This window comes from Urocampus carinirostris, chromosome 17, assembly GCF_059441175.1.
Source record: "Urocampus carinirostris isolate Australia breed hairy pipefish chromosome 17, RoL_Ucar_1.0, whole genome shotgun sequence".
Classification (NCBI taxonomy): domain Eukaryota; kingdom Metazoa; phylum Chordata; class Actinopteri; order Syngnathiformes; family Syngnathidae; genus Urocampus; species Urocampus carinirostris.
The window spans coordinates 16264235-16281268 of NC_142365.1; the positions used below are offsets into that span (position 1 = coordinate 16264235).

At 41.3% G+C, this 17034-nt stretch overlaps 1 protein-coding gene across 1 annotated transcript; it reads right to left on the minus strand.

Moving 5' to 3' along the window:
* Nucleotides 1-1232: 1232 nt before the first annotated feature.
* Nucleotides 1233-16816, minus strand: thsd1 (thrombospondin, type I, domain containing 1). Its single transcript, XM_088321210.1, has 8 exons — nucleotides 16751-16816; nucleotides 14938-15051; nucleotides 12658-13028; nucleotides 10148-10760; nucleotides 7419-7580; nucleotides 5662-5980; nucleotides 3773-4073; nucleotides 1233-2550 (listed from the first exon to the last, which is right to left on the minus strand). The coding sequence occupies exons 2-8, from the start codon at nucleotides 14987-14989 to the stop codon at nucleotides 2023-2025; spliced, it is 2346 nt and encodes a 781-aa protein (XP_088177336.1). The 5' UTR covers nucleotides 14990-15051; nucleotides 16751-16816; the 3' UTR covers nucleotides 1233-2022.
* Between the last annotated feature and the right edge of the window lie 218 nt (nucleotides 16817-17034).

Sequence of the window (17034 nt, forward strand, 5' to 3'; positions counted from 1 at the left end):
ATGAGTTATTCAGTGTCTTGCCCATGGACACTTCGACATATAACACGGAGGAGCCGAGAATCGAACCTGCGACCTCTTGATAACGAAATGTTTTGACAAAAATCATTTTTCATTTTCGTTTTCTCTTCATCCCTCTTTCTCATGGTATCTTTGTTTTCTCTCTTTGTCCCTTTTCTTTTTCCCTCTTTGTCATTGTTTTTGTCTCTCTCTTTCTCTCTGTCTCCATTTATTATCACTCTTTTTTTCCTCATTTTCTCTCTCCGTCTCCTCTTTGCCTCTCTCTGTCTATATCTTTCTTCTCCATTGCCCTTTCTCTTCTCTCTATTTCTCTGTTTCCTTCTCTCTTTCTCACTTTTGTCCATCTCTCTCTTTCTCTCCCCTTTTATTCCTCTTGCTTTTTTCTTTCTTTCTTTCTTTCTTTCTTTCTTTCTTTCTTTCTTTCTTTCTTTCTTTCTTTCTTTCTTTCTTTCTTTCTTTCTTTCTTTCTTTCTTTCTTTCTTTCTTTCTTTCTTTCTTTCTTTCTTTCCTTTCTTTCTTTCTTTCTCCATTTATTTCTGTCTTTCTTTCTCCATTTATTTCTGTCTTTCTTTCTTTTTTTCTTTCTTTCTTTCTCTTTTCTTTCTTTCTTTCTCTGGCTCTTTGTCTTGAATTCACTAGTCTAGTCCCCGCAAGTGTGCTTTTTCTATGATGTGGCCCCTAGATTAAAAAAAGAAAAACAAAACCTTGAAATCCATTTGATTCCCCCGTTTTGACAAAAATCATGCCGCAAATAATGTAAGAGGAACAAAAAAATATTTTTTTTTGTACGCATGAAATCCTGTCAAGTCTTTTTTTGTCTTTCTGACTTCGGAGTTTCCTCAATTTTCTCTGGTTGATTATTGGTAGTCAGCAAATACAGCTCCACTGGGTTCTTTGTGAGTGGTGCCTAGCTTTGGCGACATCTGGTGGATATATTTAGAAGTGTATGTCGTTGTTTGAGGCTCATTTTTTTTGTGCCTGAAGGATTTTATACATTTGACTATGAAGGATTTTGTACGATCGAATACCAATTACATTTAATGCAAAAGATATTCCCCGGCGGGGCTGTGGGGCGAGCTCAGTGCAACCTAGTGGAAAATATTGTTTACAGGAACGGCGGGAACGGGACGTAAGGCTGATAAGATAATTAGCACATCCGACGACGCAAAAAGGCCCTGATGACGGAGGACGGCAGGCATTGTTATGAGAAACGCTCTGCGCTGTTTTGAGTGTTCCAGACATCGCGGCGAAGTGGTGGGGCTCACGTTGGGGTTCGTTGGCCCGCCCATAGGAGGAGCCGGCACACCATCTTGTCAGGAAACGGGTCAGGGAAGCAGGAAGTGGGAACACATATGCGTAGACGATCCGTCACTTTAATTTAGGAAAGAAAAGTTGTCCAGCACAAACGGACCAAAGACAAAACAAAACAGGTTTGAAGGCAATAGAAATTACAAACTTGGCATGGACAGGTTTTCCTCAAAGTTAAGCAATGGTCTAGCCACGGGCAGTCCCAAAAGGAGCGTTTAAGTACTCCACAAGCAATCAGTTCAATGCGTGTCAGCCGGTGTCAAGGGGCGGGGCCAGCTGGGCGCCATGACGACCGTGCGGGACACGACACATCTTGCGGAAAGACGTGGTCCAAGAGGAGAAGCGAAAGGACTTGAAGAGAGGGTTTCCCAGAGACTCCAACGACATCCATCCGACTAATTCGGCCCTATTCGAGTTTACTTAGTTCAATTGTTAATGAAATTAAATCTACCCCCGTGTGGAAATGCCGGTCTCTTTTCCATCTTTTCCATCAAGAAATGAGCACGCATTGTTAGGCGAATGTAGGTTGTGTTTGGTTAATGGAGTCAGATAACTAAATCCAACAATTTGGTAAACGATAGATTTTAATATTTCATTCCCAACATGCTTCTCTCGGATTTTCCCGCGGAGCACTTAAAATGATGTGATGGGCCACATTTGGCCCCCAGGCCACGAGTTTGTCACATGTGCCGTAATCTACACGAGGTCTTCCATGTGTCCTGGTGAGAGAGTCTCAGTCAGTTCGTAAGCAGAACTTCCACTCTGGTAACATCCAGAACCGGGTCTGGGCCGGCCCGGGTCTTTGTAGCGCTGTTCCGGCGCCACGCTGAAGGTGGCGCTGCGCTGCCGTCCTCCGGAGCAGGCCTGAGCCTCCTTGAGTTTTCGGGCCAGCATGTTCCTCCGGATCGGCGAGGGACCGCGCCGGTTCCAGTTCTGCTCGGCCCGTTCCACGCCGGGGTGGGTTCCTTCCCGCCAATCGGGTTGGACCGGGCCGCCGATCCCCGAAATTCCCGGTCGCCATCTGTTTCCCACCTCGGCAACGAGGTCCGCCTGCCCTGGTGAGGTGCTGGTTCCCACACAATCGGGTACTGGCGGGTTCTTCTGCATTCTAGAATGGGTCCAGTTTGGGCTTTCGTGCTCCGGGATGGGATAGGAACCAAAGGGAGACACGGCTCTTCTCTCTTTGGTCCAGGAGCTTCCTTCGGGAAGGGTCCGAGATCCCACCTGAGCATGAAAAAAAAAATGAGTTACATTGTAGAGTTGTCTCTTAAATGCACAGCATCTTTAAGAGCAGGGATGTACCACCAAGTAGGGGATTGAACCACAATTTACGGGTTACTTTTTGAATTAATTCAGTAGAGGGGGTCAAACTCATTTGAAGTCTCATTAAGAGAGAAAAAAAGAAGAGGGAGACACAGAGAAAAGGGGAGGGAAGAGAGAGAGAGAGAGAGAGAAAGAGAGAAAGAAAGAGACAAAAGACAGAAAGAGTGAAACAGCAAAAGAGAGAGAGAGAGAGAGAGAGAGAGAGAGAGAAAAGACAAAGACAGAAAGAGTGAAACAGCAAAAGAGATGAAAAAGAGAGAAAGAGAGAGAGAGAGGAACACAGAAAGGGAGAAAGAAAAAAGAGAGCGAAAGAGAAAGGGTAACACAGAGAGAGAGAGAGACTCAGAGAGAGTAAGAGAAAAAACAGACAGAAAGAAAGTAGGGTAGAGAAAAGAGAAGAGAGACAGACAGAGAAAGAAAGGGAAAACAAAAAAGAGACATAGAGATAGAAAGAGAGAGAGAGAAGCAAAAGACAAATACAGAGGAAATGACTTGACTTGACTTGACTTCAAAGCAGAGAAAGAGAGAAAAAGAAAGAGAAAAGGAGAAAGAGGGAAAGAGAGAAGCAAAAAAGATACAGAGAGAAAGAGAGGGATGAGGCTTGATAAAGTGACAAAAAGAGAAATGGAGAGTGAGAGAAAGACAGAAAGAAAGAGAGAAGCAAAAGAGAAAGACAGATAGAGAAACAGAGACAAAATAGAAAAAAGGAGAAGAAGGGAAAAGGAGAGTGAAGAAAGGAAAGGGAGAAAAATAAAATAGAGAAAAAGAGAGAAAAGGGATAACATAAAAGAAAGACAGGGAGAGGGTGAAAAAAAGAAGGTAGATCATAAGAGACAGGGATAAAGAGAGTAAAAAGATAGAAAGAGAGAAAAGTATATGAGATGGAAAGACAGAGAGAAAGAGAGAGAATAAGAGAAAGATAGAAAGAGAGAGAGAACGAGACAGAGAGAGAAAGAGAAAAAGAGAAAGAAAGTGAGCGAATTACTGCTTCAGTTGCTTAGCGATTGGTGCCTGGCTTTGTCGACATCAAGTGGACATATTGAAAACTGCAATTGCACTTCTCAGCATTGTATCGACACCCCCGATTTATGACAATGGAGAAGTGGGAGTTTTCCTCCTTCACCTGGGTCATGCTCCTGTCCCGGTACCGTCCTGTGGACAAAACTTTGGACTGGGAAAAACTGCAAGTCCTTCTCATATCCGGATTCTTCTGATGAGCCGGACTGCCCGCCATCTCCACCCAATCGGCAGTGCGGTCCCGCCAACCGGCACCGGCCGCTACCGGAGGACCCCGAAGCGGTTCGGGGTCCGGTTGGACCGGGGAAGCATCGGGTAGTGGACTGGAGGAGACGTGGTAGACGTGGGTGGCCTCCTTCAAGCCTTTCTTCTTCATCTCTTTAAGCTGCTGCTGGGCTAAGCGGTACCTGGGCACAAATTTGATTGATTTTAGGTGTGACGCGACTTGAACTGGTCCAGTGGGGTAGCGGGTGGATGTAAAGGGGGTTGTATGTTATAAAAGGAAGAAATAAAAGCAAAATAATAATGACGTTACAAAAAAGCAGTAGTGTTGGTGAGTATCACATACACGTAGAGGAAAAAATGAAATTTGATTGACTTTAGGTGTGGCACGACTTAAACTGGTCCACTGGGGTAGCGGGTGGATGTAAAGGTGGTTGTATGTTATAAAAGGGAGAAAAAAATCCAAATAATAATGAAGTTACAAAAAAGCAGTGGTGTTGGAGAGTATCACATACACGTAGAGGAAAAAATGAAATTTGATTGACTTTAGGTGTAACGTGACTTGAACTGGTCCAGTGGGGTAGCGGGTGGATGTAAAGGGGGTTGTATGTTATAAAAGGAAGAACATGCTGATTAGTACAAAGGTAATACAGCAATATGTATGATGGTTAAAAATGGCGAGCTGCAGAGTTTTTTGGAATCGAAAGAGAAATTTGGGTTATGGGGAAGTAACTATTTTCTTGAAGGACTACTATGAGTAAGAGATAACACCGGTAACTGGTTATAAGAAAGAGAGAACGAGGGAGAAAGAGAAGAAAAAAGATAGAGAGAGAAAGAGGGAAAATAGAGAGGGTTGAGGAGAGACAGAGTGAAAAAAGGAGAAATGGAGAGCGAGAGAAAGACAGAGAGAAAGAGATAAAAAGAGATAAAGAAAGAGAGTAGGGTAGAGAAAAGAGAAGAAAGAGAGGGACATTTTTAAAAGACTTGAACTGGTCCAGTGGGGTAGCGGGTGGATGTAAAGGAAGTTGTATGTTATAAAAGGAAGAACAAAAAAGCAAAATAATAATGAAGTTACAAAAAAAGCAGTAGTGTTGGTTAGTATCACATACACGTAGAGGAAAAAATTAAATTTGATCGACTTTTGGTGTGACGTCAGTTCAACTGGTCCGGTAGAGTAGCGGGTGGATGTAAATGGGGTGGAGACGGCAAATATAAAAATGTATCATTGTTGATTGAAACTGATATGTTTTTTTCTTTGTTGTTTCTTTTTTTTCTTTTGTCGTTTCCCTCTGTTTTTTTAATTCATTCTCTTTCTTTCTTTCTTTTCCCTTTCTTTTTAATTTCTTTCTTTCTTTCTCCATTTTCCCCTTTCTTTTGTTTTTCTGTTTTCTCTCTTTCTCTCTCTCTCCCTTTTTTCTTTGTTCTTGCTTTCTTTCTTTCATTCTCCCTTTCCTCTTTCATCCTTTCTTTCTTTCTTTCTTTCTTTCTTTCATTCTTTCTTTTTTTCTTTCTTTTTTCTTTCTTTCTCTATTCTTTTCTAACTTTCTTTCTTTCTACATTTCCCCCTTTTTACTTTCTTTCTTTCTTTCTCTCTTTCTTTCTCTATTACCCCTTTCTTTCTTTCTTTCTTTCTTTCTTTCTTTCTTTCTTTCTTTCTTCCTTTCTTCCTTTCTTTCTTTCTTTCTTTCTTTCTTTCTTTCCTTCTTTCTTACGTATCAATGTTGAATAAAACTGAATCATCCTCCCGAGGATCCGCTGTACTTTGAAACCTACCCAAAAACGGGCGGCAGGACCTTCTGAGCAGGCTCCGGCACCGTCTGTGGATGATGACCTCGGAGAAGATCGGAAGCAGGGCGGACCCTCGCCAGGCTGTCGCCGCCTACAGAGGCCCGGTCGGAGAGTTTTCGCCCGCCTGGCGCGGGGGCCCCCGGGGGCCCCCGGAGCGAGCCGCAGGGAGGAGGGCGGCAGAGCTTCCTCCACACGGCGACAGCAACGGTAGCCAAAATGACGGCCAGGCAGACCGAGATGCCCACCGTCACCGCCGTGCCGCCGCCGAGGCTGCTGGGAACGGATGCTGGTGGGACTGGGAGTTCTGGGAGGAGGGAGAAGAAATATTGTCATATTATTTTAGGAATATAGCCAGAGTCTGCCCAATTCCCTTTTGGCCTCTCTGATATTGAGCTGACCCGCTAGGCCACGTGTGTCAATGTGGACTGTGGAACAATGCCGAGAGAAGCACAAGAGAAAAATGAGCTGCAGTTTTGAATATGTCAGGGGCTACTCCCAAATCAAATTAAGTTGAATTCATATATCCATTTATTTCTTTATTTCGCTTTCTTTCTTTCTTTCTTTCTTTTTCATTCATTCTTTTTTTTCTCCATTTCCCCCTTTCTGACTTTTGTCTCCCTTTCTTTCTTTCTTTCTTTCTTTCTGTGTCCCTTTCTTTCTTTTTCCATTTTTTCTCTCCCCATTTCCCCTTTCTTTCTTTCTTTCTTTCTTTCTTTGTTTCCTTCCTTCTTTGTTTCTTTCTTTCTCCCTCCCTCCATCCCTATCTCCCTTTCTTTTTCTCTATTTCTTTTACATTTTTTCTCCATTTCCCTGCTTTCTTTCTTTGTTCTTTCAATTTTCCTTTCTTTGTTTCCAAATTTGTTTATTTCTTTTTCTCTCCCTCCCTCCCTCTGCTTTCCTCCCTAGTTTCTTTCTTTCTTTCTTTCTCAATTTCCCCCTTGCCATCTTTCCTTCTGTCTTTCTTTCTCCTTTCTTTTCTTTCTTCCTGTTTCTCTCTCGCTTCCTCCCTCTCCCCTCCTTCCTCCCTCCCTTTCTTTCTCACTTTATTTTTCTCTTTTTCGTTTATCAGTCTTTCTTTCTGCATTTCCCTTGTTTCCTTCTTTCTTTGATTCTTTTTTTCTCTCTCCCTCCCTTCATCTCCTCCTTCCTTACTAAGTACCTTCTTTTCTTTCTTTTTCTCCCTCCCATCCTTCCTTTCTTATTTCTCCATTTCTTTTTTTCTTCCTTTCTTTCTGTCTTTCTTTCATTATTTTTTTTCTGTCTTTCTTTTCTTTTCTTCCGTTCTTTCTCTTTTCCTCTCTCTTCCTCCCTTTCGTTCTTTATCTTTTTTTTTCATTCTTTCTACATTTTCCCCTTTCTTTATTTCCTTTTTTCTTTCTACCTCCCACCCTTCCTTACTTTTCTCCCTCTTTCTTTGTTTTTTTTTTGTTTCCTTCTTTGTTTCTTTTTTTCTCTATGCGTCCCTCCACCTCCTCCTTTCCTTCATGCCTTCCTTTCTTCCTTAGTTCCTTCCTTTTTTCTTTCTTTTTTTCTTTCCATGTGCTGAAATTGTGCTTTCTTATTACGGATTACTTTTATACATCACTTCGAGTTGCATTAACTTCTGATTAAGATTTTATTGGATAAAAAAAGAAAGGAATCAAATGTTTCGAAGCTACAAAGCTACAAAGATATAAGATAGATATAAAGATAGATATAAACTAACCAGATAATAAAACGAGAAAAAAACAGCATTGACTTACCTGCACACTCTTCCAAAGAGCAGAGGGACTGTTTCTTGGCCATTCCGGTGCACTGCTTGCTTTGACCACCAGAGGTCGACAAACATTCCCGCACGCGTTCCCTGACGCCCTCGCCGCAGCTCGCGCTGCACACGCTCCACTCTTTCCAAGGGCCCCAAGATTCTGCACAAAATGACAATTCTTGATTTGATTCATGTTATTTTCCTTTATATGTTTGTTTGATTTTTCCCTTTGCAATTGCATGGCATATTAACTGTCACATTCTGTACTTTTCCTACTTTCATGTGTGAATTTTGCCCTCGCCGCCATGGTACCACCGTTATTATTGTCTCGACGTGTGAGAGTCCTTCTTTCATGTAGTGTTTAGTTACAGCTCACTTATGTCCCTACATATACTGCCTTGTCTTCTTTCTAGTTTTGTTCAGTTACAATTAACTGGAGAGCTGGTGCGTGTCACGATCAGAGTTAGTGTTCCAACACATCCTGCGTTGTCCTACTTCCATGTTTTGTTCAGTCAGAGTTAATTAGTGTTCTAACATATACTGCGTCTTCTTTCTTTCATGTTATTGTTCAGCCAGAGTTACTGTTCCAGCATGTCCATTTCCTGGTCTCATTGTCATGGCATTCTTGTTGTGGCTCTGTCCACGTGTGGCATGTTTGTGGTATTCTATTTCATGTTTTGTTCTGTTAGTGCTAGCTGATGTTGAAACATTATGTTGTAGTCCAACTCTTGCACATGTTCCGTATGTCCTCTTCTTCTGTGTTTTGTTTAGTCAGAAGTAGTTTAATTTTAGACATGTACCTTCTTACTTGCATGTTTTGTTCTGTTAGTGCTACCTGATACTGGAACATTATGTCGTAGTCCCACCCATGCTCATGTTATGTATGTCCTCTTTCTTCTGTGTTTTGTTCAGTCAGAAGTTGTTTAATTTTAGAGAAACACCTTCTTACTTTCATGTTCTGTTCTGTTAGCGCTAGCTGATGTTGGAACATTACTTCGTAGTTCCACCCATGCCCATGTTTCGTGTGTCCTCTTTCTTCTGTGTTTTGTTCAGCCAGAAGTAGTTTGATTTTAGACATGCACCTTTGTACTTTCACGTTTTGTTCTGTTAGTGCTACCTGATGTTGAAACATTACGTCATAGTCTCACTCATGCGCATGTACCGTATATCCTCTTTCTTCTGTGTTTTGATTAGTCAGAAGTAGTTTAATTTTAGACATGGACCTTCTTACTTTCATGTTTTGTTCTGTTAGCGCTAGCTGATGTTGGAACATGATGTCGTAGTTCTACCCATACGCATGTTCCGTATGTCCTCTTCCTTCCGTATTTTGTTCAGTCAGACGTGGTTTGATTTTAGACATGCGTCTTCCTACTTTCATGTTTTGTTCTGTTAGAGTTGGTTGGTGTTGCATCATATTGTAGTTGTTCCATTAATGCGTGAGTAATTTTCCTGTTTCGTCTTGTTTCCATATTTTGTTCAGTCAGTACTAGCTTGTGTCCTAAAATATCCTGCATCTTTTTGTTCGCTTAGACCTTTTATGTTGTGTTCAGTTTGAGCCTATTGGTGTTTATCTAGTAGTTCTGACATTCAAGCTCTGTTTTTACAAGGCAAGCATTTTCACTCTGACTCTTGTTGGTCCCGCTTTTTGCTCCCGTTTTTCCACCCGTCCGTTACTTATCTCCCTGTTTGTCTCCGGCTACAACCTGTTTTTGACCCCGACCACGTTTGCTCTCCCGTGCCGGCTTACGACCCGTTTTTTTATCCCGACCAGGTTTTTACCCTCCTGTTTTTCTGTCCTTGACACCACCATCTCCTGCCCTGGAAGATCCACTTCCGTATTCGGATCACGATCCGATTGTGTAATCGGCTTGCTTCCCGCATCCAGCAACACTGGATCGCGGGCGCTGCTCTTCCTCTCTCTATCAATAAACTTGTGGTTAACGCTACGCGTTTGGGTCCTGATTCTGTTCCGTTTGTGATAGGGGATCAGTCTATATGTGCGTACATGGTTGTGTGTCACTAGTAGGTGGCGGGTGGGGAGTGCGCGTGGCTTATACAGGAACCTCAAAATCAATAGGCCAAAAGTGAATATGAAATTCACGGTAAAAGAGTGCTAAATTTTGATCTTTTTATTTGTGAAACTATTTTTTTAAATACACCGTGCCTGGAAAAAAAAAACGTCTTGGACATTACCCAGAATCAGAAGTGCTCTTCAAGTGGTTTGAAGCCCAGAGACAAAATGGATATGGAGTGTCTCGCCAAAGTGTTTGTTTGCAAGCTCTCAAGATTGCACAATGAAATTTGAAGGTTTCAACGCCTCCACAAGTTGTTGTACATGTTTGTTTCTATTTCTTTTCTTTTTTGTAGCTATTTTTAAGCAGTTTTATGGTATCAGCTTCCATGTGAGGATTAACGTTAAGTTGTTATTAGATAGTTACTTTTCAGGTAACGTGCTACTTTTGGGTTTTAGTATTCCGGGGAGGGTAACGCAATTACTTTTTGAGTGAAGTAACTGTAACTAATAGTTTTTTTTTAAGTAATGCACCTGTCTCCGGTTACGACCTGTTTTGATCCCGACTACGTCTACTCTCCCGTTCTGGCTTACGACTTGTTTCCGACCACGTCTTGCTCCCCCAGTCCCGGCTACCGACCAGTTTCCCGGATATATGAATAAATAACGGTGTTAGTCTTCCCTCGAAAGAAGGTACAGGTACAGTAAGTTCTCGCCTTGACTCCTGTGCAGCAGAAGACAAGTCTGAGCCGGACTCGGCGATCGGCTGTAGTTGAAGACGAAACGGAAGCAGTACTTATTCCTCCCCGGGTGAAAAAGCGAGCAGTTGAATTCCGTCTGGTTCTCTCCCTGAGTCAGCCAATTGAAAGCCAAGTGGGCCGAGGACGTCTCCACCGTCCCTCCCGTCCCCGGGACGGCTCCGTCCTTGAACAGAAGGACCTTCCCGTCCACGTGGGCGCAAGGCGGCGTTAACAGTTTGACCCTCACGCTGCCTTCGCAACCGCTTTTATAGATGTTAGCGTTGTCCACCAGGAGTTTATAGGGAAAGATGTGGGACAGGTAAAGAGGACCCGAGTTTTTCAGTTCTTGAGGCGAATGCGAAGAGCGCAGGGACACTCGCACAAAATCTTTCTCGGTGAAGGGGAAAGCGCAGGGAAGCCGAATGGTCTGGAAGGGGAGAACCGCCATCGGTTGTTGCACGCGAGCTTGAACTTTGTTGATGTTTTTTCGTCCGATCTGGTTGTACTCCATGTAGCTGACTTCCAGGATCAGGGCGGGTTCTTGGAGGCCGGAACAGGGCCGGAAACGTTGGTTGGTGGAGATTCCGATCTGGGGACAAAACGGTACAGGAGTCGGTTTGTAAATGGAGGGGCTATCCTGCAATATCTGACCTAATCTAAATCTATCTAAATCTAATACAGTAAATCTCATTTAATCTGAACTGCTTTATAAATCTCAGCGTCTGAATGAGTGTGTGTATTTGCATGTCATTTATAGGTTCCGAAACAGCCAAACCGATTTCCAAGAAATCTGTCGTGTATTTTTTGTGTATTTTCTCTAAATTGTGTCATTGTCATGAACCAAAAACAGGATCAGGACCCAAACGCGTGACGTTTCTCACACAAGCCTTTTATTTTAAGTGAAATGGGGAGTCATGCACGTTAGGCATCAGTCTGGCGAGAAATGATAGGAGGCCAGAGGCCGACGAGATCGATACCAATTGCCCGAGTACAAAATCGGACAGATGGGGTTGATACCGGACAAGACGGGACGGACAGGATTGATAATGAAACAGGATATCGAAAATAAACAGGACAAAGTTAGAAGGGAACAAAACTGGAAACCAATATTAAACAGGACAAAAATAAATGGGAACATTACCAGACAGGGAATAGCAACGGGAAACAGGACCGAGTCAAAACCCACGTCTTGCTAGGCAGAGGTTCGTTGACGGACTGACAAAGGAAGGATGAGAGCACTGAGCTTAAATGGACGGAAAGCCAATCTGTCAATGAGCCGCAGCTGGCGCCACGCGGACGGCGCCAATTACAGTCATTCATTTTGTAATGTATTTTATTTGTCATTTATTTACTTTGATATTTATTTTGTTGTGTATTATGTCATTTTTTTGTTTTATATTTCGTAATTTATTTTCTTGTGTATTTTGATATTTATTTACTCTAATATTTATTTGTTGTGTATTTTTTCATGTACATTATGTCATTTTTTTTGTTGTGTACTTTCTCATGTATGTACATTTTAATATTTATATTGTCATTAATTTATTTCTGTATTAATTTTGTCATGTATTTCTAATGTCACGGTTGCCATGGCGCCCAATTGGCCCCACCCGTGTGGCGCCAGCTGCGGCTCGCTGACAGATTGGCTTTCCGTCTATTCAGGCTCAGTGCTCGCATTCTTCCTTTGTCAGTCCGTCAACGAACCTCTGCCCCGCAAGACGTGGGTTTTGACTCGGTCCTGTTTCCTGTTGGTATTTCCTATCCGGTATTGTTCCCGTTTATTTTGTCCTGTTTAATATCGGTTTCCAGTTTCGTCCCCGTCTAGTTTGTCCTGTTTGAATTCGATATCCTGTTTTGATATCAATCTTGTGTGTCCCGTTGTTTAATATCGGTTTCCAGTTTCGTTCCAGTCTCGTTCGTCCTGTTTAATTTCGATATCCTGTTTCAATATCAATCCTGTCTGTCCCGTCCTGTCTGGTATCGACCCCATTTGTCCCATATATGCGCAGGCAATTGGTATCGATCTCGTCGGCCTCTGGCTTCCTATAATTCCACGCCAGACTACTGCCTAACGTGCATGACTTCCCATTTCCAGTAAAATAAAAGGCTTGTTCGAGAAACGTCACGCATTTGGGTCATGATCGGGTTCCGGTTCTTGACAGATATATGGATTTTGTCATTTCTTTTGTCACTTTTTTATTTCTGTATTTATTTTGTCAAGTTTTTTTCTGTAATTTTCTTTGTATTTTGTCGTTGATTTCGTCATTGATGAATTTCTGTATTTATTTCTTTGTGTATTTTGTCGTTTCGGTCATAAGAAGCAGACAACAACTGGTACTCATGGTAGATTGCTAGATGTGCTGCAATATTCTCCATAATCTTTCTTGCTGTGAGTAAATAGGTTCCGTGTTGTGTTTGTAATATTCATTATCGCTTAACAAGGGGACTTGCCATCGTTATTAGGCGATCGGCTGAGGTATGCTTACCTGAAAAGCCCCTGATTGGTTCCCAATCCTGTCCACCGATATGTGGAAGGTGGGCCATTGTACCCGCAGTTCGGAACTCCACCACCAGACGGTAGTCTCCGAACCGTTCGAGTGCGTTTCGCTGGTCTGCTTGAGCAGGAAACGGAAAGTTCCTGCGTACAGGAAACGGGAGCAGCCGAGTTCCACCCTGCCGGCCGACTGCCGGTCGGAAAGATTCCGGAGCAAGACGGTTTTGTTGTTGTCCATGTCCACCAAGGACAGACTAAGATGTCGGATCAGGCTGCGGTTGGTTTCGGTGCTGAAATCCACAAAGACGCTAGCGTTGCTGAGGGCCACGTGGAAGGAGGGCCAGATGCTGAGCCCTGCCAAAGCTTGACAAAAATAAGACATCCGAGTTAAAGGGATACTGTGTAATAATTCATCACTAGAGGTCGCTGTATTTTAGAGTAGGGCTTAATTGTGCGTATTGAAAGAAGATGCATGTTAAGGTCTAACTTGGGTTCAGGGCTCCCTCACTTACGAGGACTTGGTCACCCTCCAAACCAGGTATGACCAAAGTCCGGCCCGTGATAAAAAAATGTACTGGCCCGCGGCCTCTATCAAAAAATTGATAATTTGTGGCCCTCCTGTAATGTTGACTACAGCATAGAATAAATTTGTACAGAAAATATATATGTATCACCATTTCACCAGATGATGGCAGTAACCCTTTGACCCCCTTGCCCTTGGCTTTATATAAGAATTTAAGCCCATCCCATTTCTGACATGGCAACTGTAAATGAAAAAAGAAAAGTTGACTGTGAGGGCCGCTGCTTCCAGGACAATTAGAAATTGGAGTATTTCTTAACCGTAATCCGAAACAACTGCGTCTGCCTCATCCGACAAGAGACTGCGGCTGTTCTACAAGAAAATGATATCAAGAGGCACTGTCAGATGAAACATGCTGACGGCAAAAAGCTAACTAGAAACAAACGCTGTGAAAAAGTGAAGCAACGTGAAGCTGTTTTAACGGCACAGCAGCGCTTTTTCCACAAGACTCCCCGAGCCAAATGAAAATGCTACAAAGGCGAGCTACAAGGTAGTGATGATGATCACCAAGCACTGTAAACATTTTCAGCTTACCAAATCTGGCCAGCTTTCTGAAAGGTTTGGACACCCCGGCTCTAAACGTTCAGCCCAAACAAGGAGAAAACTAATCAGAGAAGCAAACACAAGGTCTGTTAGATGACCTGCAGGCACACACAGCTGAGGTGGAACAATCTGTGCACAAGACAACTATTAGCGTACTCTGTATAAATCTGACCTTTGTGGAAGAGTGGCAAGAAGAAAGCCCTTTCTGAAAGAAGACCATAAAAAAGGCTGTTTGATATTTTCAAGAAGCCACATGGGCGACACAAATAACATCTAGAACAAGGTGCTCTGGTCAGATGAGACCAAAATATAACTTTTTGGGCTGAATGCAAAGCATTATGTTTGGCACACAACCTTGAAAACACCATTCCCACTGTCAAGCATGGTGGTGGCAGCATCATGCTCTGGGGTTGCTTTCCTTCAGCAGGGACTGTAAAGCTGGTTCGAGACGGGTCGACGAAGCAAAATACATAAAGAAAATCATCAATGGAATGGTTACAACTAACAATATAAAGGTGTTGGAATGGCCAGGCCAGAGTCCAGACCTCGATTGTGTAGACCATTTTTGGAAAGATCTGAAAAAAGCTCTGCACAAACGATCACCATCAAACCCTAAGGAACTTACTTTGCATGGAAGAAAAGGACAATATTTCTATTTCACGAAGTGCAAAACTTGTAGAGTCCAACCCAAAAAGTCTTGTGGATGTGATTGCAGCAAACTGAGTTGTACAAAGTAATAACACTAGGGGGGCAATACTTTTGCAACTCCTATTTTTCATTTTTTAATTTGTTAGCACAATATAAAATGGTGAATAAATGTGTTCTTTTTTCACAATGGTGTCTCACATGTGGTTGATTCTTAGAAATGATTTTGAGTTTTCATTTATAAGTTTGAACACCGAGATAAGTCAAAAAGTTCTCGGTGGTGGGATACTTTTTCATGTCACTGTACTCAAAATAAAGAAATACTTTACAGTACTTTCAATTTCTTAAGGACACCTCAAACAGCGCTACTCACCTTTAAGATGTACTATTTCTTTATTTTATTGACAGTGGTTATTGCATTTTGCAAGCTTCTATTTGCTAGAACCAAGAGTGGCTAGAGAAGAAAACAGAAGAAAAAAACAGAAGTGGTGGCGGTCCACGTACCATATGCCAGCATCCCGAGAAACAGAGAGAGCAGCGAGACAGCTCGCGGCATTCCGATCTCCCTTTTCTTACGCCACACTTCATGGCCCGCTTATTTTTTACCACGTCGGACGTCTGAAAACACAAAAATGTGTTTAAAGAGCTCATAAAGCCTATGAAAGCTGAAAAACATGTAATTCAATTATTATTTATAAATAAAACATTTTACCAAATTTGTTTGGGAACACAAAAATTAAAATTAAAGGGACAGTGCGTGTGCCTCTAAGGGTAAAAAAACTTCATTAAAAAACAAAAACAAAAACAAAAACAAAATAAATTATATATATTCGCTTATTAGGTTAAAAATGTTCTTTTTGCATTTAAGAATAAATATACATGCGGATATCTATATATTACTACATATTTCTTTTTATATTGGTCTTTAAATAGATGAGTTGCATCAAATTAGCTTTGAAATACTCACAATCAAAGTAAAATATATTAGGTTTGTTTTTCAGCACTAAATTTGATAGTTTTGTTGCAGTATATTTAGTATATGTGCAATATTTCTGTAGTAATATTTTTGCAGTATTTCCGTGGTAGTATTTCTGTAGTGTTTCTATAGTTGTATTTTTGTACTATCTCTATGTTAGTGCTACTGTAGTATGTTTGTAGTATCTTTAAAGTAACCTAGGTGGTTAAGGGATCTGTAAACTGTGATTACTGTAGTAATATTTGTGTAGTATTTCTGAAGTATTTTTTTAAATAAAGCAAAATAAAATGTATTAGGCCACTACTTTAAGCATTTATTTTGATATTTAGTTGTGTTTTGTTATTTTTGTTATATGTGAAGTATTACTGTAGTCGTATTTATGCAGTATTTCCGTAATAGTATTTTTGGAGCATTTCTATAGTACTATCACTGTAGTATGTTTCTAGTATCTTTGAAGTAACCAATGTGGTTAAGGGATCCGTGAACTGTGATTACTGTAGTAATATTTTGGTAGTATTTCTGAAGTATTTTTTTTTTAAATAAAGCTAAATAAAATATATTAAGTCACTGCTTTAAGCATTTGTTTTGATATTTAGTTGTGTTTCGTTATATTTACTATATTTGAAGTATTTCTGTAGTAGTATTGATGCAGTTTTTTGGTAATATTTTTTGGGAGTATAGAGTATTTTGGAGTATTCATATAGTATTTATATAGTAGTATGTTTCTAGTACCTTTGAAGTAACCAAGGTGGTTTAGGGATCCATGAACTGGGATGACTTTAGTAATATTTTGGTAGTATTTTTTTCAACATTAAAGCAAAATATTATATTAGGTCACTGTTTTAAGCATTTATTTTGACACTTAGTTGTGTTTTGTCATATTTATTGTATGTGAAGTATTTATGTGGTAGTATTTAGGTAGTATTTCCGTAATATTTTTTGGGGAGTATTTACACAGTAGTATTACTGTAGTATGTTTGATGTAAAGACACTTGCATTTTCAATCGAAATAATAATAATAATAATAATAAAATGTATGTCCTTTTCCTTACCAACATTACTAATATAACTAAAAATATGATAAATAAAAATAAATAAATATGTAATCATTTTGTTAGGGTCAATAATCACATCATAAAACATACTTTCACCGAATTTATTCAAAATAAAATAAAATAAATTCGTCCGATTTCTGGTCTTTGAAAAGAAAAGAACAAGGGGGGGTTCTCGGGGAGAGGGAATCCCGCGCAGACACGCTCAGTATTTTCAAGCAAATTGCAACTTTTTCCATTAAAAAACATATAAGAAACCAAAACATCTAGATTCAAATTGGTTACTCACGCGTGCGTCCACACCGATTTGATCCGCATTCCTCTGCGTTTTCGTTCCGGAATTAGTATTGTGTCGTTCGCGAACGGAGGGACTCTGCGAGCCGGCTCTTGGAAGTGATCGACGGGAGCCGGCTCCCCGCCAATCAGGAGCCGGTACGCTTTAATTGGTGATTTGTCACATTTGCTTTGGTAAGCGTTTCATTAATACCCTTTGTATACTAGGCCAGGGGTCTCCAACGTGGTGACCACAAACACAAGGGTCCCCCCTAAGGACAGTTGAGGTGCCTGCTTACC